The sequence below is a fragment of the Mirounga angustirostris genome, unplaced genomic scaffold (assembly GCF_029215605.1).
Source record: "Mirounga angustirostris isolate CCGP_5_RB_7025 unplaced genomic scaffold, mMirAng1.0.hap1 SCAF_1, whole genome shotgun sequence".
NCBI lineage: Eukaryota > Metazoa > Chordata > Mammalia > Carnivora > Phocidae > Mirounga > Mirounga angustirostris.
This window is the reverse complement of record NW_026991709.1, coordinates 197,320,794-197,338,125: the sequence shown is the minus strand read 5'-3', so window position 1 is coordinate 197,338,125 and position 17,332 is coordinate 197,320,794. Positions and strand designations below refer to the sequence as shown.

The following is a 17,332-nucleotide window of genomic DNA, read 5'->3' as shown; positions in this document are numbered from 1 at the left end:
GGGCTAGAGTCGGGCTGGCGGGGGTGCAGGACAGGCAGAGGGAAAAGCACCAGGGAAGGGCAGAGCACCCTCAGGGTGTTAAGGGAACTTGGGGCCGTAGACTTCGAGCAGGGGTGGGTGGGTGTGGGGGGCAGACTGGAGGAAGGAGACAACAGGATGGGGGATGAGGACAGGGGAAGGGAGGGGTCAGCTCCACCTAATGCCGCCACAAGGTCACGGCACACAGGCCAGGGAGGTGGCTGCGGAATTTGGCCGTGTAGGACCTTGGGACCTCGGCTGAAACAGGGCCTACAGAGAGGTTGGGTGAGGGGGAAAAGCCTGGATGGGGGTTCCGAGGAGCAGAGCAGGTGCATGTGATAGGGATGGACAAAGGAGAGGCCTCTCCTGAAGTTGAGGGGTTCAGCAAGCCCCAGCCGGGCCTGACGCTCATCACGTGCCTGCAGTGCCCTGGAGGAACCTTCACGCCATCCATGAAGTCCACCAAGGACTACCCTGACGAAGTGATTAACTTCATGCGCAGCCACCCGCTCATGTACCAGGCCGTGTACCCTTTGCAGAGGCGGCCCCTGGTCGTCCGCACGGGCGCTCCCTATAGGCTCACCACCGTCGCCGTGGACCAGGTGGATGCAGCCGACGGGCGCTATGAGGTGCTTTTCCTGGGCACAGGTACCCACTGCTGCTCCCAGACCCTCCCATGCTCGGCCCGTTGGGTGGAGGGTGCTGATCGGGGGGTGGGGACTACCCTGCTACGGGCTTGCTACAGGCTGCCAAGGTCAACTCTGCTACCTTCATCCTTCGGAGCCAGGATAGCTGAGACAAGGGGTGGGGAAACCCCATCACCATCCCCAGCCCCCCCGGGGGGCTGGGAGAGCAGGGACACTGGGCACCTGGGGACCCATGTAGGGTCAGGAAAGAGGGAACGGGTGGTGGACACCTGCAGGACACGCGGGTCCAAATCCTGGCATACACGCTCTCGTGTGCACATGCGCAGGTGTGCTCCCCACAGCTCCAGTCCCTCCACACAGGAATCCCGCCAGCATCCTATCCTCAGCAGTGCCTAAAATGAGGGTCTGGGCTGCGAGGGGCAGACCCCAGCCGTGACCACCCCCACCCCTTATCCCGGGCCCCTTCATCCAGGGGAAATTCTTCAACCTTGGTACAGAGCTCCTGCTCCACTGCCCTTGGGGGTTGGGGGCCTGGTGGGGGAAGGGGCTGAGGCTGGTACCCCTTCCCCAGCGTCCTCAGCCCCACTGAGGCCCTGCCCGGCCCGTTCCAGACCGCGGGACAGTGCAGAAGGTCATCGTGCTGCCCAAGGATGACCAGGAGATGGAGGAGCTCATGCTGGAGGAGGTGGAGGTCTTCAAGGTGGGTATGACACGCAGTGCTGTTCTTCTCACCCTGGCCCTCCTTAGTACTGGCTGCTTACCTCAGACCTCCAGATCAGGACAGGGAGGGGGTCCCCAGTCCCCAGGCTAATCCCTGTCTTCTTCCAGGACCCAGCACCTGTTAAGACCATGACCATCTCTTCCAAGAGGGTGAGTTTTAGTGAGGTGGGCTGGGGGTAGGGGTGGAGGATGTTCCCCCTTGGGGTCTTGCCCTTGGCATAGGGATGGGGAAACTGAGGCATGGAACAGGAAGGGAAGGAGCCCAGTTGGCTCCTGATGGGGCTGCCCGTGGGGAGGGAACTGACGAGCCCCTTCCCCTGCCCTCAGCAACAACTGTACGTGGCGTCGGCCGTGGGCGTCACCCACCTGAGCCTGCATCGCTGCCAGGCATACGGGGCTGCCTGTGCTGACTGCTGCCTCGCCCGGGACCCCTACTGTGCCTGGGATGGCCAGGCCTGCTCCCGATACACGGCATCTTCCAAGAGGTGTGGACCCCCCAGACCCCTGGAATGTTAGCCACCAGACCCAGGGGCCTGTCCTGGGGGTTTGGTGGCCGATGTGATATTTCCCTGGGGGTAATGGACGAGACTCTTCCCTGGAGTCTTGGCGGGTACAGGGACCTGGCGGGGGGCAAGCTTCCTTGAAAATACTTGATCAGGAGCTCTCGTCATCTAGGCGGAGCCGGCGGCAGGATGTCCGGCACGGGAACCCCATCAGGCAGTGTCGTGGGTTCAACTCCAACGGTGAGTGTGCCGTGCCTCCCCCCTGGGCGCTCCTCGTGGTGCAGAGCCCTGTGCAGCCCATGGAGCTGCTCCCAGGGCCCCCCGGCCGGAAGGACTCTCACATGACCCGGGGCGGGGGGTGAGGGGGCTTGGGATTTGGGAGATGGGATGTCCCTAGCCAACCACTCAAGGAAGGAGCGGATGCCCGATGGTATAGCCCTGCCTTTTTCCCGCGTGGCTGTCCCTGTGCGTGCCCCTCGGCACCGGCCCCCTGGCGGCCTGCAGTCTGCGCAGAGGCAATGCCGCTTTCATGCTGCGCCCTCTTGTTCTCCAGCCAACAAGAACGCCGTGGAGTCCGTGCAGTACGGCGTGGCAGGGAGCGCGGCCTTCCTCGAGTGCCAGCCTCGCTCGCCCCAGGCCACTGTTAAGTGGCTGTTTCAGCGAGATCCCAGTGACCGGCGCCGTGAGGTGATTTCCTGTACCCCACAGTCCTCGCCGTGGATGCGGGGGTCCCCCGTGCAGGAGGAGTGCCATGTGGGTGGAATGTGGTATAGGAGCCCTCTGCGGCAGCCCCATTCTAAGAAAGCCCTTCCAAGTTCCCCTTCCTTATGTGGAAGTCATTTGGGTGAATCCAGTTATACAGCAAGTCTAGAATTTCCATATTATATGGAAACCACTTGTAAGCATGCCTCTTTACATGAAAATTCCATACATGTGCTCCATTGGAGGTATATCTCATTACATGGAAATATCACGCAGACGAGCTCCAGTGTGTGGAAATTCTGTGGAGGAGCCCTCGTTTTATGGAAATGTGTTCCAGGCATCCGTCCTTACATGGAGATTCTATAAGGATACTTCGGTTGGGTATTCCCATTAAAAAGAAATTCTGTGCTCCACAATTCTCCCATTGTACAGCATCCCCCCACGGTCATTCCTCCTGAGATGGAAAAGTACGTGGATGCCTGATTCAGGTGTTATGTGGAAATTTACTTGCTGTGGGTTTTTCTTGCTCCGTGGAAATTGCACATGGGAGCCCCTTCCACGGAACGGCCACAGAGCTGGTCTGCTCCGGGGGCTGGCTGGGCGGCAGGGCGGTCACACGAGCCCTGAGCCCCAGCTCCCTGCCCCCGCAGATTCGCGCGGAGGACCGCTTCCTGCGCACCGAGCAGGGCTTGCTGCTCCGCGCCCTGCAGCCCGGTGACCGAGGCCTCTACTCCTGCACTGCCACCGAGAACAACTTCAAGCACGTCGTCACGCGGGTACAGCTGCACGTGCTGGGTCGGGACGCCGTCCACGCGGCCCTCTTCCCACCGCCAGCTGTGAGCGCCCCGCCGGCCCCCGGCGGCGCCGGGCCCCCCACGCCCGCTTACCAGGAGCTGGCGCAGCTGCTGGCCCAGCCAGAAGTGGGCCTCATCCACCAGTACTGCCAGGGCTACTGGCGCCACGTGCCCCCAGGCCCCCGGGAGGCCCCGGGGGCACCCAGGCCTCCTGAACCCCAGGACCAGAAAAAGCCCCGGAACCGCCGCCACCACCCGCCGGACACATGAGGCCCGCTGCCTGAGCCCTGCAGTGGGCCAGCCTCGGCCTTGTCCCTTTTAATATAAAAGATATATATATATATAAATATATATATATAAAATATCTATATTCTATACACGCCCCGCCCCTGCAAAGACAGTATTTATTGGTGGGCTGTATATGGCCTGCCTCCGCAGCAGCACTGTCCGAAACTCAGACCCACGCTGGTCGGAGACGGCCGGAAACAGCCCGCCTGACCAGGCCCAGCCAGTCGGCGGCGCCAGGCCGGGACCGCGCAGCCCCTGGGCTCAGCTGGGAGTCCACCTGCTCGACCGCCGCCGCCGGAATCCGCAGGGCCCAGGGAGGGAGCAAGCTCCCCCCGGACAGGGCACGGACTGCTCCCCTTTGCCAGTGCGTGCCGCGGGCACACGCCGACGCGGGTGCGAGGACTACTTTGGAGACGGGCAGCGGGGGTGGGGGGCTCAGATGCACTCGGAGGAGGGAAGAAGGGGCCGCCACAGGAGGCCGGCCCCTGCCTGGGAGGGGACACTCAGTCAAGGCCAGCCCCCTCCCGGGTATTTATTCTCTATTTATTGGGGACAGGAGCAAAGGAGCCCTGCCTGGGTGGGGCACACTTCCAGCCTCTCCCTCCCTCCCTGCCTGGCCGCTCTACCTCCTCTTCGCTTTTTCTGGGCCACTGTGACTTGGGGGCTGGGAGAATAGCAGAGGGGCAGGTACAGGCAGGGCTGAGGGGAGAGGGGGCCGTGGCGGAGGCCTGGGGCCTTCAGGGGCTCCCCAGGGCTCCCTTCTGCCCACCACTTCAGAGGATGGGTGTAAATAGCTCTGGGGGGCTTTTGGGGTAGGTGGGTAGGGGCTCCCGGTGGCCCTCGGCTGCCCAGGCCACAGCTGCCCTTGGGTTCCATCTTGCTAATAAACACTGGCTCTGGGACTGGACTTTGGCTTTTCTCCTTAGCAGTGGAGGGAGGATGGGGGTTCAGCCTAAGCCCACATTCTGTCCTTCCTGCCCCCCTTTATGTGGCCTGACCACCATTCCCACGCCTCTCTTGCAAGCTCAGCTTCCATTCACTCACTCGCAGGTTTGATCGTTGGTTTCTCACCTGGCTTTGCGGTGGGCTCTGTGCCGGGCGCTAAGGACTCAGTATCGGCAAGACAGAGCTACAGCCCTCACAGTCTGGCTGCCCCACCCTGAAAATTGACAAAATTCCCAACCTTCCTGCTTCCTTCCAGCCAGATCACAGCAGACGGACTGGCATGAGCGAATGTCCACGGGTGGGGAAGGCCAGGGCAGGTGGGGTGCTGCTGGACGGGAGAAAGTGGGGCTGGGGGCTCTGATCCAAATTTAATGAGTCAAGCCCTGGCAGGGGAAGCTAAGAGCTGGGGAGGCCTATGGGTCCAACAGGGCTTATGGCCATATCTGGTGGGCAAGGGGAGCCAGAGGGGGACTGGGAGACAGTGGATGGCCCCACTCTAAATAAACCCAATAAGCAGAAACCAGATTTGCCTTGGTGTAACAAACCTGGGCTCCTGCACTGCCCCAAATCCCTAGGGGCTGCAGAGCCACCCCACCCCCACCCCCACCCCCAGGGCCCACTTACAACGTGGGGGGTAGAGGATGGATGGACCCTGGAAGCTGAAAGTAGCACAGATCATCTGTTGTTTCTGGACAGACCCCACCCCCACCCAGCAGGGTAGATGTGAAGCCACCAGCCTCTGGTAGGAGCCAGTATCCATTTCCCACAGGCTTGGGGACAGTCTCCACTACTCAGGATCTGAGGCCCTGGCACCCCCTCATGGTTTCTTGGGGCTGCAACAGAGTTGAGTACTACAAGGCAGCCAGGTTTCCGGGAGGAGTCCAGCCAGAAGGCTCAGGGTCTCTGGAGGGAGCCCTGGGAGCCCAGGGTTTGGGTCTTCCTATAGGAGGTGAGAAATCTCCAGAGCCTGGGAACTTTAGGCTTAATTGAACGACTTCCACCCAGCAGTACTCCTTGTCCCGTCTGAACATATACGCAGACCCCAGACCCCCTCAGCTGAGACAGGCATGCCCTACGTGCCCTTAAGCGGGTCTCAGACACCCACAGGGAGCAGATCAGGAGAAGGACAGGAAGTGAGTCCCTCCTCCGTGCCCCTGGGAGCACCTGCCTTGGGACTCATTTTCCCCATCTGACGACAGTCCTGCAAAATATGCTCTGGAAGAGCCTGGACATCTCTGCATGTCAGAGACCTTGTTGTGCTCAGGCACACGTGTGCACATAGGCACAGGCACGTGCAAGTGTGCACACAGGCAGGCACGCACGTGCATAAGTGCACACACACGCCCAGGCGAAAACCACCGGCTCGTGTGCGCGTGTTTTTGCATCCATACACAAATACCCAAGTTTACGTGTCATGCTACATCAGCACGTGTGCACGTGAGGAAGAAGGAACGAAAGCGTGTCGACACACGTGCACACATGTGCCCGGCGTGCGTGGGCACCCATGTGCTCCCAAGGCACGGGCGTACATGCAAGCGTACACGTGAACAAATGTGTCATGTCATTGTTTTGGTTGTTGCCAGCAAAGGATAGACACACACACACCCAGGCACACATAGCAGACGTGCACGGCGCCCCCCAAGTCTGTTGGAGCCGTGGAGGTATGGAGAGGCCCTGCCCAGGTCAGATCCAGCCCTCGGTGCGGGGCAAACGCAATGTCCTCCCTTCCTTCTTGACTCTGCAGAGCGTAGAACCCTGGTCCAGAGTCACCCAGCCCTTCTCAACCACTTCCTTCTGTGTGACCCTCTGAGCCTCTCCTTCCTTATCAGTAGAATGGGGCTGATGACGTGAATGCCCATCCACCAGGGCCTATGTGAGCTTACAAAATAAGAGCAGTGCTGAGTCCAGTGCTGGACATGGGCAGGTGCTCCATGCTTGGCTCTCCCTCTCTTCCCTTCTACCAGCCCCACCTCCCTGCCTGCACCCTAGGGGCTCAGGGTCCTACTCTCCCCCTTCTAAGCCTGGACCCTACGGAACATGTCCCCCTGCTCCGGCGCAGGGGCTGGACTGTCTGCACGGTCTCTCCTAGAGGGTTGGGGCTCATAGAGAGGGGTGCAAAGTCAGCAGCTGAGGGATTGGGGCCATGCCAGCCTGATTAGGAGGGCTGGGGGCTGAGCTGGATTCACCTGTCCTTGTCTCTCATTGGCTCTTGGGAACCCCTGGCCCCCAAATCCCACTAAGCAGCATCACCCGGGCCTGCACAGGTCTGGGGAAAGCCAGTTGATTGCCAGTCCCGGAGTCAGAAGGGTGTTGGGAGACCTGAGGCCGGCCCGAGCCCGGCTCTGGGGATCCCCTCCATCTAGAAGAGCCAACTAACCACCCTGTTGACCTGCTGCTGGGACCATGGGGGCTGGGGCCAGCGCTGAGGAGAAGCACTCAAGAGAGCTGGAAAAGAAGCTAAAAGAAGATGCTGAGAAGGATGCTCGAACTGTGAAACTGCTGCTTCTGGGTATGGGTGTGGGTCCAGGTGGGGCCACTGCCACTAGGTCGGAGGCCGGGGGTGGGGGCAGGCAGGTAGCCCTTCTGTGAAACAGGGGTGACTTGGGAAGCAGAATGACCCTAAGACAGGTCAGGGAACTGAGTGGGAGCCCTGGCCCTGATAGGCGATACCCTGACTCCCCAAGGCTGGGTACCCCATCATGAAACCCCTCTCCGGAGGGCCCTGACTCGGGCACCTTCCTCTCTGGAGAAGCCCTACTGGGCAGGGGTCAGAAACCAGGGGCTTCCTTGGGAGCCCTACGATAGGGCTGCTTCTTTGGAAGAAGAAAGTAACAGTCCTCCGGGGAGTGGGCATCTTCAAGGACCGTCCGGATCCACAGACAACAGCCCTTAGATTCCAGAGCTTTGTTGTTGGCAGACCTAAAGAAGGTGTGCCTCTTTAGAGCTAAGGCCCAGTGGAGAACGGATAAAGCCAAGTCCATGGTCCCATGGGTGGTGAGGAGAGGTGGGGCTGACACATGCCTCTGGGCCACTACCTCCCCACAAGTGGAAGAAGGAGCTGCTTTGAGAGGGCAGGCAGGTTCCACCCCAGGCTCTCCAGGATCCAATCAGGCATCTGGATGTGGGCAGAGGGACCAAGCCAGAGCACCCCAGGAAGACAGAGGCTAAGCCAGAAATCCCATTAACTATGCCCAAAGCCCTGGCTGAGAGCAGGCTCAGAGGGGCTGTGAGCTCTGTCTTCTCCCCCATTCAAAGGCGCTAATTCCCTCTGAGCCTCTAGGAGACACTCCCCTCCCTACAACCCCTGAAAAGCAAGGCTTGACCCGGTCAAATAATCCTCTGCGTGCAGTACCAGGACCCTCCACAATGTGGCGCTCCAGGTTCCTTTATTTTGGTTTCAGAATAATCAAGAATGCAAATACAAGGGGTCTTGGAGGCTCCCCAACACAGTTGAGGTCGTTGATTGCCCTCGTCAGCCCCCTATGTCACTGCTGGCATTTACAGACGTGTTTCCTCCAGGGTGTCAGGACCTTGCTTTGGGGTGGAGGGTGGGGGAAACAAGGGGAACTGGGGTTGGACTTGTACCTGCCTTGAGTCTGCGGGTCCCCATCTTCCGCGTCCGGTTGCGGGGTGGAGGGTGGGTGGGGAAGTTGTGGGGAGGTGCGGCCAGCGCAGCTCTGAGGCGGGGCTTCCCTTCCAGGTGCGGGTGAGTCCGGGAAGAGCACCATTGTCAAGCAGATGAAGTGAGTGCCCTTGCCTTTTCTGAGGTCCCTGAGGGTGGGCGCGCGCACCGGGCCTGTCCTTCCCCACCAGTCCACTTGGCTCTGACCCGGCTCAACCCGGCCGCAGGATTATCCACCAGGATGGGTACTCGTTGGAAGAGTGCCTCGAGTTCATTAGCATCATCTACGGCAACACGCTGCAGTCCATCCTCGCCATCGTGCGCGCCATGACCACGCTCAACATCCAGTATGGAGACTCTGCCCGCCAGGTGTGCAGGGAGACTGGCTGAGCAGGGCCTCCGGGGACTCGAGGCGCGAGACCGGTCTCAAGTCCACGGTCACCATCAACAACTCCCACCCTTGCCCTCAGGACGACGCCCGGAAGCTGATGCACATGGCGGACACCATCGAAGAGGGCACCATGCCCAAGGAGATGTCGGACATCATCCAGCGGCTGTGGAAGGACTCGGGTATCCAGGCCTGTTTCGATCGCGCCTCTGAGTACCAGCTCAACGACTCCGCGGGCTAGTGAGCGCGCAGGCGGGGCGCGGGGGTGCGGGCGGGGTCCTACCACGCCCCTCCACCGCACCCACCCACCCCCCGCGGTCTCCCGCAGCTACCTCTCGGACCTGGAGCGCCTGGTCACCCCGGGCTACGTGCCCACTGAGCAGGACGTGCTGCGCTCGCGTGTCAAGACCACAGGCATCATTGAGACGCAGTTCTCCTTCAAGGACCTCCACTTCCGGTACGGCCCCGCGCCCTCGCCCTCGCCCTTGCCCTCGCTCTGGGGGTCCGGCTGCGAGTGCAGCGCCCCGAGGCCCCGTCGCGTCCCGGAGGCCCCATCCCAAGGAGACCCCGCCCCTCCTCTGATACCCCGCCCGCAGAAAGTTCCGGCCCCTCCACATGCCAGTCCCATCTGAGTGCCCCCAGCATTAGGAGGCAAGGGGATGCCTGTGCGCGCGTCCAGGGGGATCCAAGCGGGTTCAGGCCCCAACTGCTCCACAGGATGTTCGATGTGGGCGGGCAGCGCTCAGAGCGCAAGAAGTGGATCCATTGCTTCGAGGGCGTGACCTGCATCATCTTCATCGCCGCGCTGAGCGCCTACGACATGGTGCTGGTGGAGGACGACGAAGTGGTGGGTGCCAAGCAGGGCCTGGAGTGTTTCAGGGGAAAGCCGGAGACAGTACTGCGGGAGCGGGGAGCGTCTGAGAGCAGACGTTCGTTCCGGAACAGTCCGAATGAGGACACAAGACAGCCAGCAGCCACGCTGAGGGGGGCAGTGGGGGAAGCTGACCTGGAGCTGTCCGAGCGCGATGGCCCCGGGTGCCCCGGAGCCTGTGGGCCGCGACCGCGCAGGGACGGCTGCCCGTGCCCCCCACCCGGTGCCCGACAGCTTCTGTCCTCCTCAGAACCGCATGCACGAGAGCCTGCACCTGTTCAACAGCATCTGCAACCACCGCTACTTCGCCACCACGTCCATCGTGCTCTTCCTCAACAAGAAGGACGTTTTCACCGAGAAGATCAAAAAGGCGCATCTCAGCATCTGCTTCCCGGATTACGACGGTGAGAACCGCCCCCCCCGCAGCCTGGCCGCCAGGCGGCGCTCCAACCCCGTGATCTGGGCCTGCGCTTCCCCCGCCGCGGGAAGGAGTGGGGACACCCAGTAAGAGCACCCCCTTTCCCTGCCAGGGCCCAACACATACGAGGACGCGGGCAACTACATCAAGGTGCAGTTCCTCGAGCTCAACATGCGCCGTGACGTGAAGGAGATCTATTCCCATATGACTTGTGCTACGGACACGCAGAACGTCAAATTTGTCTTCGACGCCGTAACAGACATCATCATCAAGGAGAACCTCAAAGACTGCGGACTCTTTTGAGGTAGGCTCCTCGAGGGCTGGGATGCTCTCCTGTCTTGCCCCTTGGTCTCATACCTCACTCTCCATCCCCAGCTCTCCACCCCACCTCACTGCAGCAGACCCCACTGCAGGATATCAGGGGCTGCCCCAGCTCTCCAGACCCATTCCATGACCTGGTGCTGGCCCCCAATTCCCAGGCCCCACCCTGGCCCCTCAGGTTCCATCCCACTGCCCACCACCACCCTGCACTCCCGGTGCACAGGTCCCCCCCACCTAGTCTCTTCTGACCCCGCCCTGATCCCTCTGGTGTCACTGTCTACAAGCCCACCTCCACAGTGCTTCTCAGCCGAAAGCCAATTATTTTGGAGCTCAGGGATGTTGACTCGCTTCCTTTTTTCTGTTCACAGGTGCCTGAACTCATGCGTGTCCCTGACACTCCGTAGCTCTAGCCGCCCTGTAGCCCTAGCCCACAGGAACCTATCAGCCCCCCAGAACTCCTGGGCCCCAGCCTGTGGCCCCACCAGCCACACACCCAAAACTCCGAGCCCCACTAGCCTTGAGGCCCTGACCCTCCCACGTGTCTCCCAGAGCCCAGTGCCCCCAACCCCACTGCTGCCCTTCACGGCTTGGCTGCGCTGGCCTCCAGGACCCACCCCAGCCAGCCCCAGCTAGGAACAGGCAGGACTTGGGATAGCTAGAGCTCACAGTGACTCAGCAGTGCCCAACTGACCAATCTCCTGCAGGTCTCTCTCCCCAGGGGGCCCATGACTCACCTGGTGGGTCTGGGCTCAGCAAATAGCCCTCCCTCCCAGTTTCATGAAGAGCGGGGGAGCAGGCAGAGATCCCTCCTCCAAGGCTTACCATCAGCCCATTCCAGCCTTACCACCTCCATGTGACAAGTCTGACACCTGTCTACCCAGTGGCCAGTGACTGTCCCTCTCAGTAGCTTCAGGAGTCCAAAGTCCAAGCCACTCTGGCCTGTTTGGCTCCTGCATGGATGAATTAGTGAGTGGGGGGCACACCTGGGAGCCCCTGGGTGTCAGGAAGAGATTCAAGCTGGACCCTTCCCCACATAGCAGGCTCAGAGTAACCCCCTGTCCCCTTACCCCACAGGCTCTGCCCCCTCCATCCTTGGACACCAGATCCATGTCCTACCTCACCCCCACCCACCCACAGTGCTCCAGGCCAGCCGGCCAAGGGGATGGTCTGTTGAGGGAGGGTACTGTTGACAATAACTGTGGCCAATGGTCTAACTGTCCTGAGGGGCGGCTGAGGGGGCAGAGTCCAGCTCCATCGATCAGCCCCAGGCAGAGGATTTGGGAAATGACTGAGGCCCAGGTTGGGCCCAGAGTGGTCTACCTCAGGTGGGGTCACAAGCAAACCCAGGTAACCCTCCTGTCCCTGCCAGCAACTTCTCGAACCCTTTCCATTCAGAGCCCATTCCCTGGCAGGAAAAACTGAGGACCATGTCTGAATTTTGTCAGGGACAGAGGCCCTTGTCCCTATATCCCTGCTCCCAGTTCCTCATCAAGGCCTGAGTCCTTGCTGATGCCTGTGACCCAAGACCTGTGCTAAGTCGAGGACAGGGGCTTCCATCTCTCAAGGCCAGATGACAGGCTGCACTCCCCTCAGGTAGAAGCACAGACTCAGCAATAAACCTTTGCATCAGGCCCCAGCTGTCCTTTCTTGTGGGGAAGGGAAAGGCGTTCATTATCACGAGTCATGGGCATTTATTAAATGCCCAGTGCTGGGCTGGACATAAATGGGAAAATGGGCTCTTCCAGGGAGAAGCACCTGGCCTGTCATGGCAGGAGCACTCCTGGGGGCATGGGACCAACCTGTGCCTCTCGAGAGGGCTTTAAGGGGAAAGGAGCCGTGGGAAACGTTCACAGGGATAATCTTGGATCAAGAGGGAGTTCTGAGGTAGAAGCTTATTCTATCAGGGAGAGGAGGGGCCAGAAACACGGGCTTGTGGGCCATAATAGTTCAATAGGGCAAGAACAGGCAAAGGGGACATGGGGTGGGGAGACAATGGGCAGGTGCCAAGTGCCAGCCTGAGGGCCAGGGCTTCCTCCAGAAGATGATGGGTCTCGGAAGCCCTTCAAGCTAGGGCCTAATAGCAGGGCTGGGATCAGGGTGAAGCAGAAGAAGCACTTACCGGGGGTGCAAAATTTAAGGTGGTGCTAAAAAGTTCAGTAATCAAGATAAAGAAGATATCAACTTTTTAAATTCAAAATTACTGCAGGGGCATCTGGCTGGTTCAGTCGGTAGAACATGTGACTCTTGATCTCAGGGTTGTGAGTTCAAGCCCCGTATTAGGTGTGGAACCTACTCAGAAAAAGAAAGGAAAGAAAGGAAGGAAGGAAGGAAGGAAGGAAGGAAGGAAGGAAGGAAGAAAGAAAAAGAGAAAGAAAGAAAATCACTGCAAAAAACCCATGATGAGCAAAATATCAAAATTTTAAATAAAGACAAGATCCAAGAGAACTCTGCTGAGCTACATATTGGAGCTTGAAGCAAAAGGAAACTGTCCACTCCTATACATGCTTTTATGTATTTTTAATGGTAAATTTTTTATAGAATATTAAATTAGTTGAAAAAAATTTGGAAGTCGGTATATTAAAACTCAACATTATTTTAAGCTTAGCTATTTTATCTATATGTGAAACAATTTATGATCTTATTTTCCTAGCTTTAATGAAAATAAAATCATCAATAATATTTTACAACTCTGTTTCTGGAAAAAGATAATCATTAAAATTTTTCATGAAAACAGGTATGTAGGGGCACACATTTTTTCCTGGGGGCCAGTGTGAGAGGGTATGGGGGAAGAGAAGAGCAGGGCTGGGGAATCCATGAGAAGAGACTTATGTCCCCATTACCCCATGGGGCCAGGATCTGCAGATGGGGCTCAGCCACAAGGGTCTGGATCTGTACAAGTGCATATGATGCCCCCACCAAGCTGGGACTACAGGAGTGTTGACTGGACTAAGCTTGCCAGACCTGTGGCCACGTGGGGGAGATGCCCAGGAGGCAGACAGATACCCGGGACTGGGCAGAAGGCAACATGTGGGCAGCATCTTCAGTGTCCAAGTAGAGGGCAGAGCTGTGAGCCTGAAGTGAGCTGAAGACGGGGGATTGATGGTCCCCAGGCCTGAGCACAGGGTGGTGGTAGAGGGACCCTGGATGGGTTAAGGGAACTCAGCCACACTGGTGCTACTCAGAGTTCCTGAGGGGAAGATGGGGCTTGGGTCAGTGGTTCAGGATCCTCACTGGGTGGTCTTGGGCCTGGCTGAGCCAGGCTGCTCATCTCCACTAAGGGCCCTCTGATTGAGCAGTTTATTGGATTGAGGGGAGTAACCTCAGGATTTAGTAGGGAGAGGCAAGGCAGAAGACAAGAGGCTTTGAGGAGCTGGAAGTGGTAGGCTTGGAAGGGAGGAAGCTGTAAGGAGAGGTGTGCTAATGGGGTCTTCCACATAGTCACCTTGTCTTGGAAGAAAAGTAATGAGCTCCCCAGCCTTCCTGGGCCAGGGGCAGAGAGAAGCCCAAACACCAGGCAGGGGCCAGACCCCACCCTCCAGGGAGTCCCCTCCACACACAATTCTGACCCCAGGGTCAGGGATTCCAGACTGGTATTCCTGGATCCCATGGGCTGGGGCCAGGGCCTGGCCCCAAGTTGCCCTGCCTATGGCCACAAATATGATGGGGTTGGGGCGGGGTGGGGGGTGGTGCTGAGTCTCCCAGCTCAGAGCCTCCTTGGCCCTACTCACCGCACCAGTGTAATTACACCCTAAGGAGCAGGATCAATGGGTGCTCAATGCCTGATTCACAGTTGAGGGCAGAGGATCAGAACCGGCCCAGAGTCAGCACAGTGGCCACACCCTAGTCTTGTAGGTAGGGGTCATTTACTGTGGGCACCTCCAATCACCACCATCCCTGCCTGACCTGCAACCTCAAGGTGCCCCCGAGGGCCCTCACGGCCTTCAGCTCTGGCTCTGGCGGGACTAACCTGGCCCAGCCACTGACCAGAGATTAGACAAGCCTGGTGGACGGTTAATGCTGCTGACGTCAGGGCCCGGTCGGGTGGCCACTAGGGGCTTGGGCCCTCCCCACAGGCAGGAGCACAGCCCATGTGACCTGGGCTCATTAAGCTGCTTCAGTGGCCAGAGAAGCCGGGGGCCAGATCTCAGGGGAGAGAGGGAGGGCATGCCAGAACTGTGGGAGCAGGCCTCAGCCAAGAGGTCATCAGCTCTGAGGACCCAGGCAGGGGGAGGCCTAGACAGGACTGTCTGCCTATGGGTCCCTCACAGGGTTTCACACCCTGTATTATACCATCTAAAGCCCTGCTTGTCCCTGAAGAGGAGCCTCCCAGGCACCAAACTGGGCAGAGCACAGTCAGGAGCTATGGGTGTGGGTCCTCAACGCTGGGGCGTGGAGGTGAGAACCCTCCTCTCCTATGAGGCCTTAAAACCCCCCACATGACTCCAGGCCAAGTGTCCTGCCCCCCGACACACACACACAGACAGCCTTCCCCCTACGGGTGCTAATCCCACACTCATACGCTTTCCTGTCTCCTCTATCCAAATGCCCTTTCTCTTCCCCAACCTGGCACGCGCCTTTCTTCCCCTCAGCAGAGCCAAGCCCACAGGTTGCTTTCCCGTCTAGACAACCCGGAGGGAGCACCTGGAGACACTGAGGCTGTGTGGTGGGATGGCAAGAGTGGCCACATGAAGCACCGGAAGAGCTGGCCAGGGTATTCAGAGGTCATCTTCTATGGGGGTGTTGAGGGACAAGTAGGAGCCTGCTGAGGAGGTGGGGGGAGAAGGCCAGGGAGGGGAAGGGGCTGGTGTGTTCTGAGAACAACGGGAACATGTGTGGCCAGCCAGTTAGGATGGGGGGAGGCCAACTGAGACAAGGAGCAGGTTGAGAGGATGTCAAGGAGGCTGGCTGAGGGTGAGGCAGGGCCCCGCAGAGTATCTGAGGTGTCAGTGGGTGCAGATGCTGGGCTCTGGGGACGGACTGGGCTGGAGGTGAAGATGGGGTCTCACTGTCGGAGAAGGGTGTTGGGGCACCGTGTGGATGACATGCCAGGGGAGGTGGTGACATGGTGAGAGGGGGCCACATAGCTGGAGGCTGAGAGGACATGATTGAAGAGGGAGGAGGAGAGCAAAGGGCTACCAGGACCCCGGAAGGAGAGTCTGAGCGATGCCGGGACCCTAAGTTCTGTTTCACGTGTCTGGCAGCCTCTTGGGCCTGTGTCTCAGTTTCTGGAGATGGGGGAGTAGTGGTGGGGGCTGGGCTGAGGGCTGAGATAAAGCCCCCTCCCCTCCACACCAAGTGGCTGCCCCCACCACTGTGTTACACGGATGGACATTCCCTCCGGTCCCCGGGAAAAGGCGCCCGGCAGCTCTGAGTCCCATCCCAACTGCCCCCTATCCTGCCACCACAGGCTGGGCTGGGAGATTCGGCAGGTGGCAGGGAAAGGCCTCCGGGCTGTGTTTGCCCTGGCTGGGCCCAGACCTACCATCAACAAACAGGCAGCCCCTCCCCCTCCTGGCCACAACTGGTCTGGCCCAGGGACCCCACATCATGCTGCCTCAGGCCACCCACAGCAGCCCAGCCCAGCTCCCTCCAGTCAGGATTGAGGACCCCAATACCCACATGCTGGGTGTCCTTGATGCCAGGCCTGGCCCCTTAGGAACTGCCAGTGGGAGCCCTCAGTGCTTTGCAAATGGCTTCAGTGAGCATCCAGGATATATATAGCTGGGAGGTGGGGGGGGGGGGTGGACCCTGGTCAGTACCTCTCCTACTGAACTACCCAGTGGGCAGTCTTCAAGCCCCTTTGGAGGGGGAGAGACTTAGGGTCCCTCATGACCAAGGTAAGCTCTGATCTGGGGATTACGCTAGCCCCAGATCAGGAGGGAAAGCCAGTCCCTTCCTATTTTTCAGCCATTAGCAGGGCAGGAGCTTGGGTGGTTTGAGGGATTGCCACCATCCCAGTGCCTTTCTCTTTAGTCCTCCCAGCTCCCTGGCACTCCCAGCCAAAGCTAAGTCTCCTCCCTCAGCTCACATCTTCCCCTTCATCCATTCCCCTCAGGCCAGGAGAGAGGACAGAGCCATTTCCCTGTGACACAAGGGGAAACTGAGATAGGCTAGGGCTTGGCTCTGGTGAGTCAATAGGAAGAGAATCCAGGAGTCCTGACTCCCAGCCCAGGGCAGGGGAGAGGTTAGACCTGTCCTCTGAGGGCATTCCCCCGGTTCCAGGAGGGGGGCAGACATGACACAGAGACATCCAGCTTGGCTAGGAACAGCAGAGGCCATGGAATTAATCGGATCAGAGCCAGTGGCTGAGAAGCAAGGGACACAGCTGTTCTGGGAACCCCCCAGCTCACCCCCAAGGTCAAGGCCTCTCCCAGCTCCGTGCTGGCTAGGCCTGGGGGGCCTTAACACCGACCACCCACCTCTGAGCACCAAGGCCTTGGGTGGGAGGCAGGCAGGGGTGGGATAGGAGCCCCCCAGTCAAGAACAGGACAGCCTAAAACCCCTCCCCCCCCCAGGGCACTAAGTCCCCATCCCCACTTCCCATGGGCAGGCACAGCTGTCTCTTACTCCTTAGAAATAAGGAAATGGGGGGCATGGCCAGGGAGAGCCCAGCGAGGCTCAGCACAAGCCCAGCCATGCTCCCCTCTTGTCTCACTGGCCCTACCCCTGTCTGTCCCAGCCTCAATCTCTTCTGAATACCTGGGGTGAAGAGAGAAGAATTGATGCAGGTAGCCTCCCCGCTTCCCCCCCACCTCTCCCCCCCCCCCCCCCCCCCCCGTCCTCACCGCTATCCCACCTCTGCTTGGGAAGGGTGAAGCAGGCAGAAAAGACATTTTGTGTCTGACTGGTATCTGAAAGTTCCCCACTGAGAGCACACTTCACCGAAGCTAAGCATTGCTCCGTTCTCTTCTGGCTTCAGGGAGGTGAGCGCAGAGCATTTCAGGGGCTAAGAGGGCACTCGGAGAGAATCTGCTCTGGACTGAAGCGTTCCTCCCCCAGGACTCAACTGAGCCCCTCCTGGAGCAGCTGCTCCCCCACCTAGGGGCTCTTTAGCGCTTGGGCTGCCCCTTTGCAGCAGGCGGGCCGGGGGAGGGC

The 17,332-nt window shown here is 59.5% G+C and overlaps 2 protein-coding genes and 1 long non-coding RNA gene across 5 annotated transcripts in view; 2 read left to right on the top strand and 1 right to left on the bottom strand.

The window, feature by feature from the left end:
- Nucleotides 1-4,579, top strand: part of SEMA3F (semaphorin 3F) — a 29,346-nt gene extending 24,767 nt beyond the window's left edge. For 2 of the 3 annotated variants that reach the window (XM_045862330.3, XM_045862329.3), the window contains 7 exons: nucleotides 444-666; nucleotides 1,277-1,365; nucleotides 1,494-1,535; nucleotides 1,713-1,870; nucleotides 2,061-2,128; nucleotides 2,442-2,575; nucleotides 3,241-4,579. In XM_045862330.3, the coding sequence (XP_045718286.1) occupies nucleotides 444-666; nucleotides 1,277-1,365; nucleotides 1,494-1,535; nucleotides 1,713-1,870; nucleotides 2,061-2,128; nucleotides 2,442-2,575; nucleotides 3,241-3,654 (1,128 nt within the window). In that variant the 3' untranslated portion in view covers nucleotides 3,655-4,579. Of the gene's footprint in view, nucleotides 1-443; nucleotides 667-1,276; nucleotides 1,366-1,493; nucleotides 1,536-1,712; nucleotides 1,871-2,060; nucleotides 2,129-2,441; nucleotides 2,576-2,866; nucleotides 3,058-3,240 lie in introns of all 3 variants that reach the window. The other variant, XR_010413009.1, reaches the window with a different exon arrangement.
- Nucleotides 4,580-4,727: 148 nt separating this feature from the next.
- Nucleotides 4,728-11,868, top strand: GNAT1 (G protein subunit alpha transducin 1). The gene is made up of 9 exons (XM_045863810.3): nucleotides 4,728-7,126; nucleotides 8,318-8,360; nucleotides 8,467-8,608; nucleotides 8,710-8,867; nucleotides 8,956-9,084; nucleotides 9,345-9,474; nucleotides 9,749-9,902; nucleotides 10,029-10,220; nucleotides 10,606-11,868. The coding sequence occupies exons 1-8, from the start codon at nucleotides 7,021-7,023 to the stop codon at nucleotides 10,217-10,219; spliced, it is 1,053 nt and encodes a 350-aa protein (XP_045719766.1). The 5' UTR covers nucleotides 4,728-7,020; the 3' UTR covers nucleotide 10,220; nucleotides 10,606-11,868.
- A 535-nt stretch (nucleotides 11,869-12,403) lies between these two features.
- Nucleotides 12,404-17,319, bottom strand: LOC135365347 (uncharacterized). Its single transcript, XR_010413016.1, has 2 exons — nucleotides 17,034-17,319; nucleotides 12,404-12,526 (listed from the first exon to the last, which is right to left on the bottom strand). It is a non-coding gene; the product is annotated as an uncharacterized LOC135365347 (long non-coding RNA).
- Nucleotides 17,320-17,332: the final 13 nt, after the last annotated feature.

Bases quoted from the DNA above. Each gene is read 5' to 3' on its own strand.
- GNAT1 (XM_045863810.3), top strand. From the start codon at position 7,021: ATGGGGGCTGGGGCCAGCGCTGAGGAGAAGCACTCAAGAGAGCTGGAA. The intron at 7,127-8,317 runs GTATGGGTGTGG...CTTCCCTTCCAG, and splicing joins TGTGAAACTGCTGCTTCTGG to GTGCGGGTGAGTCCGGGAAG. The intron at 8,609-8,709 runs GTGTGCAGGGAG...CCTTGCCCTCAG, and splicing joins ATGGAGACTCTGCCCGCCAG to GACGACGCCCGGAAGCTGAT.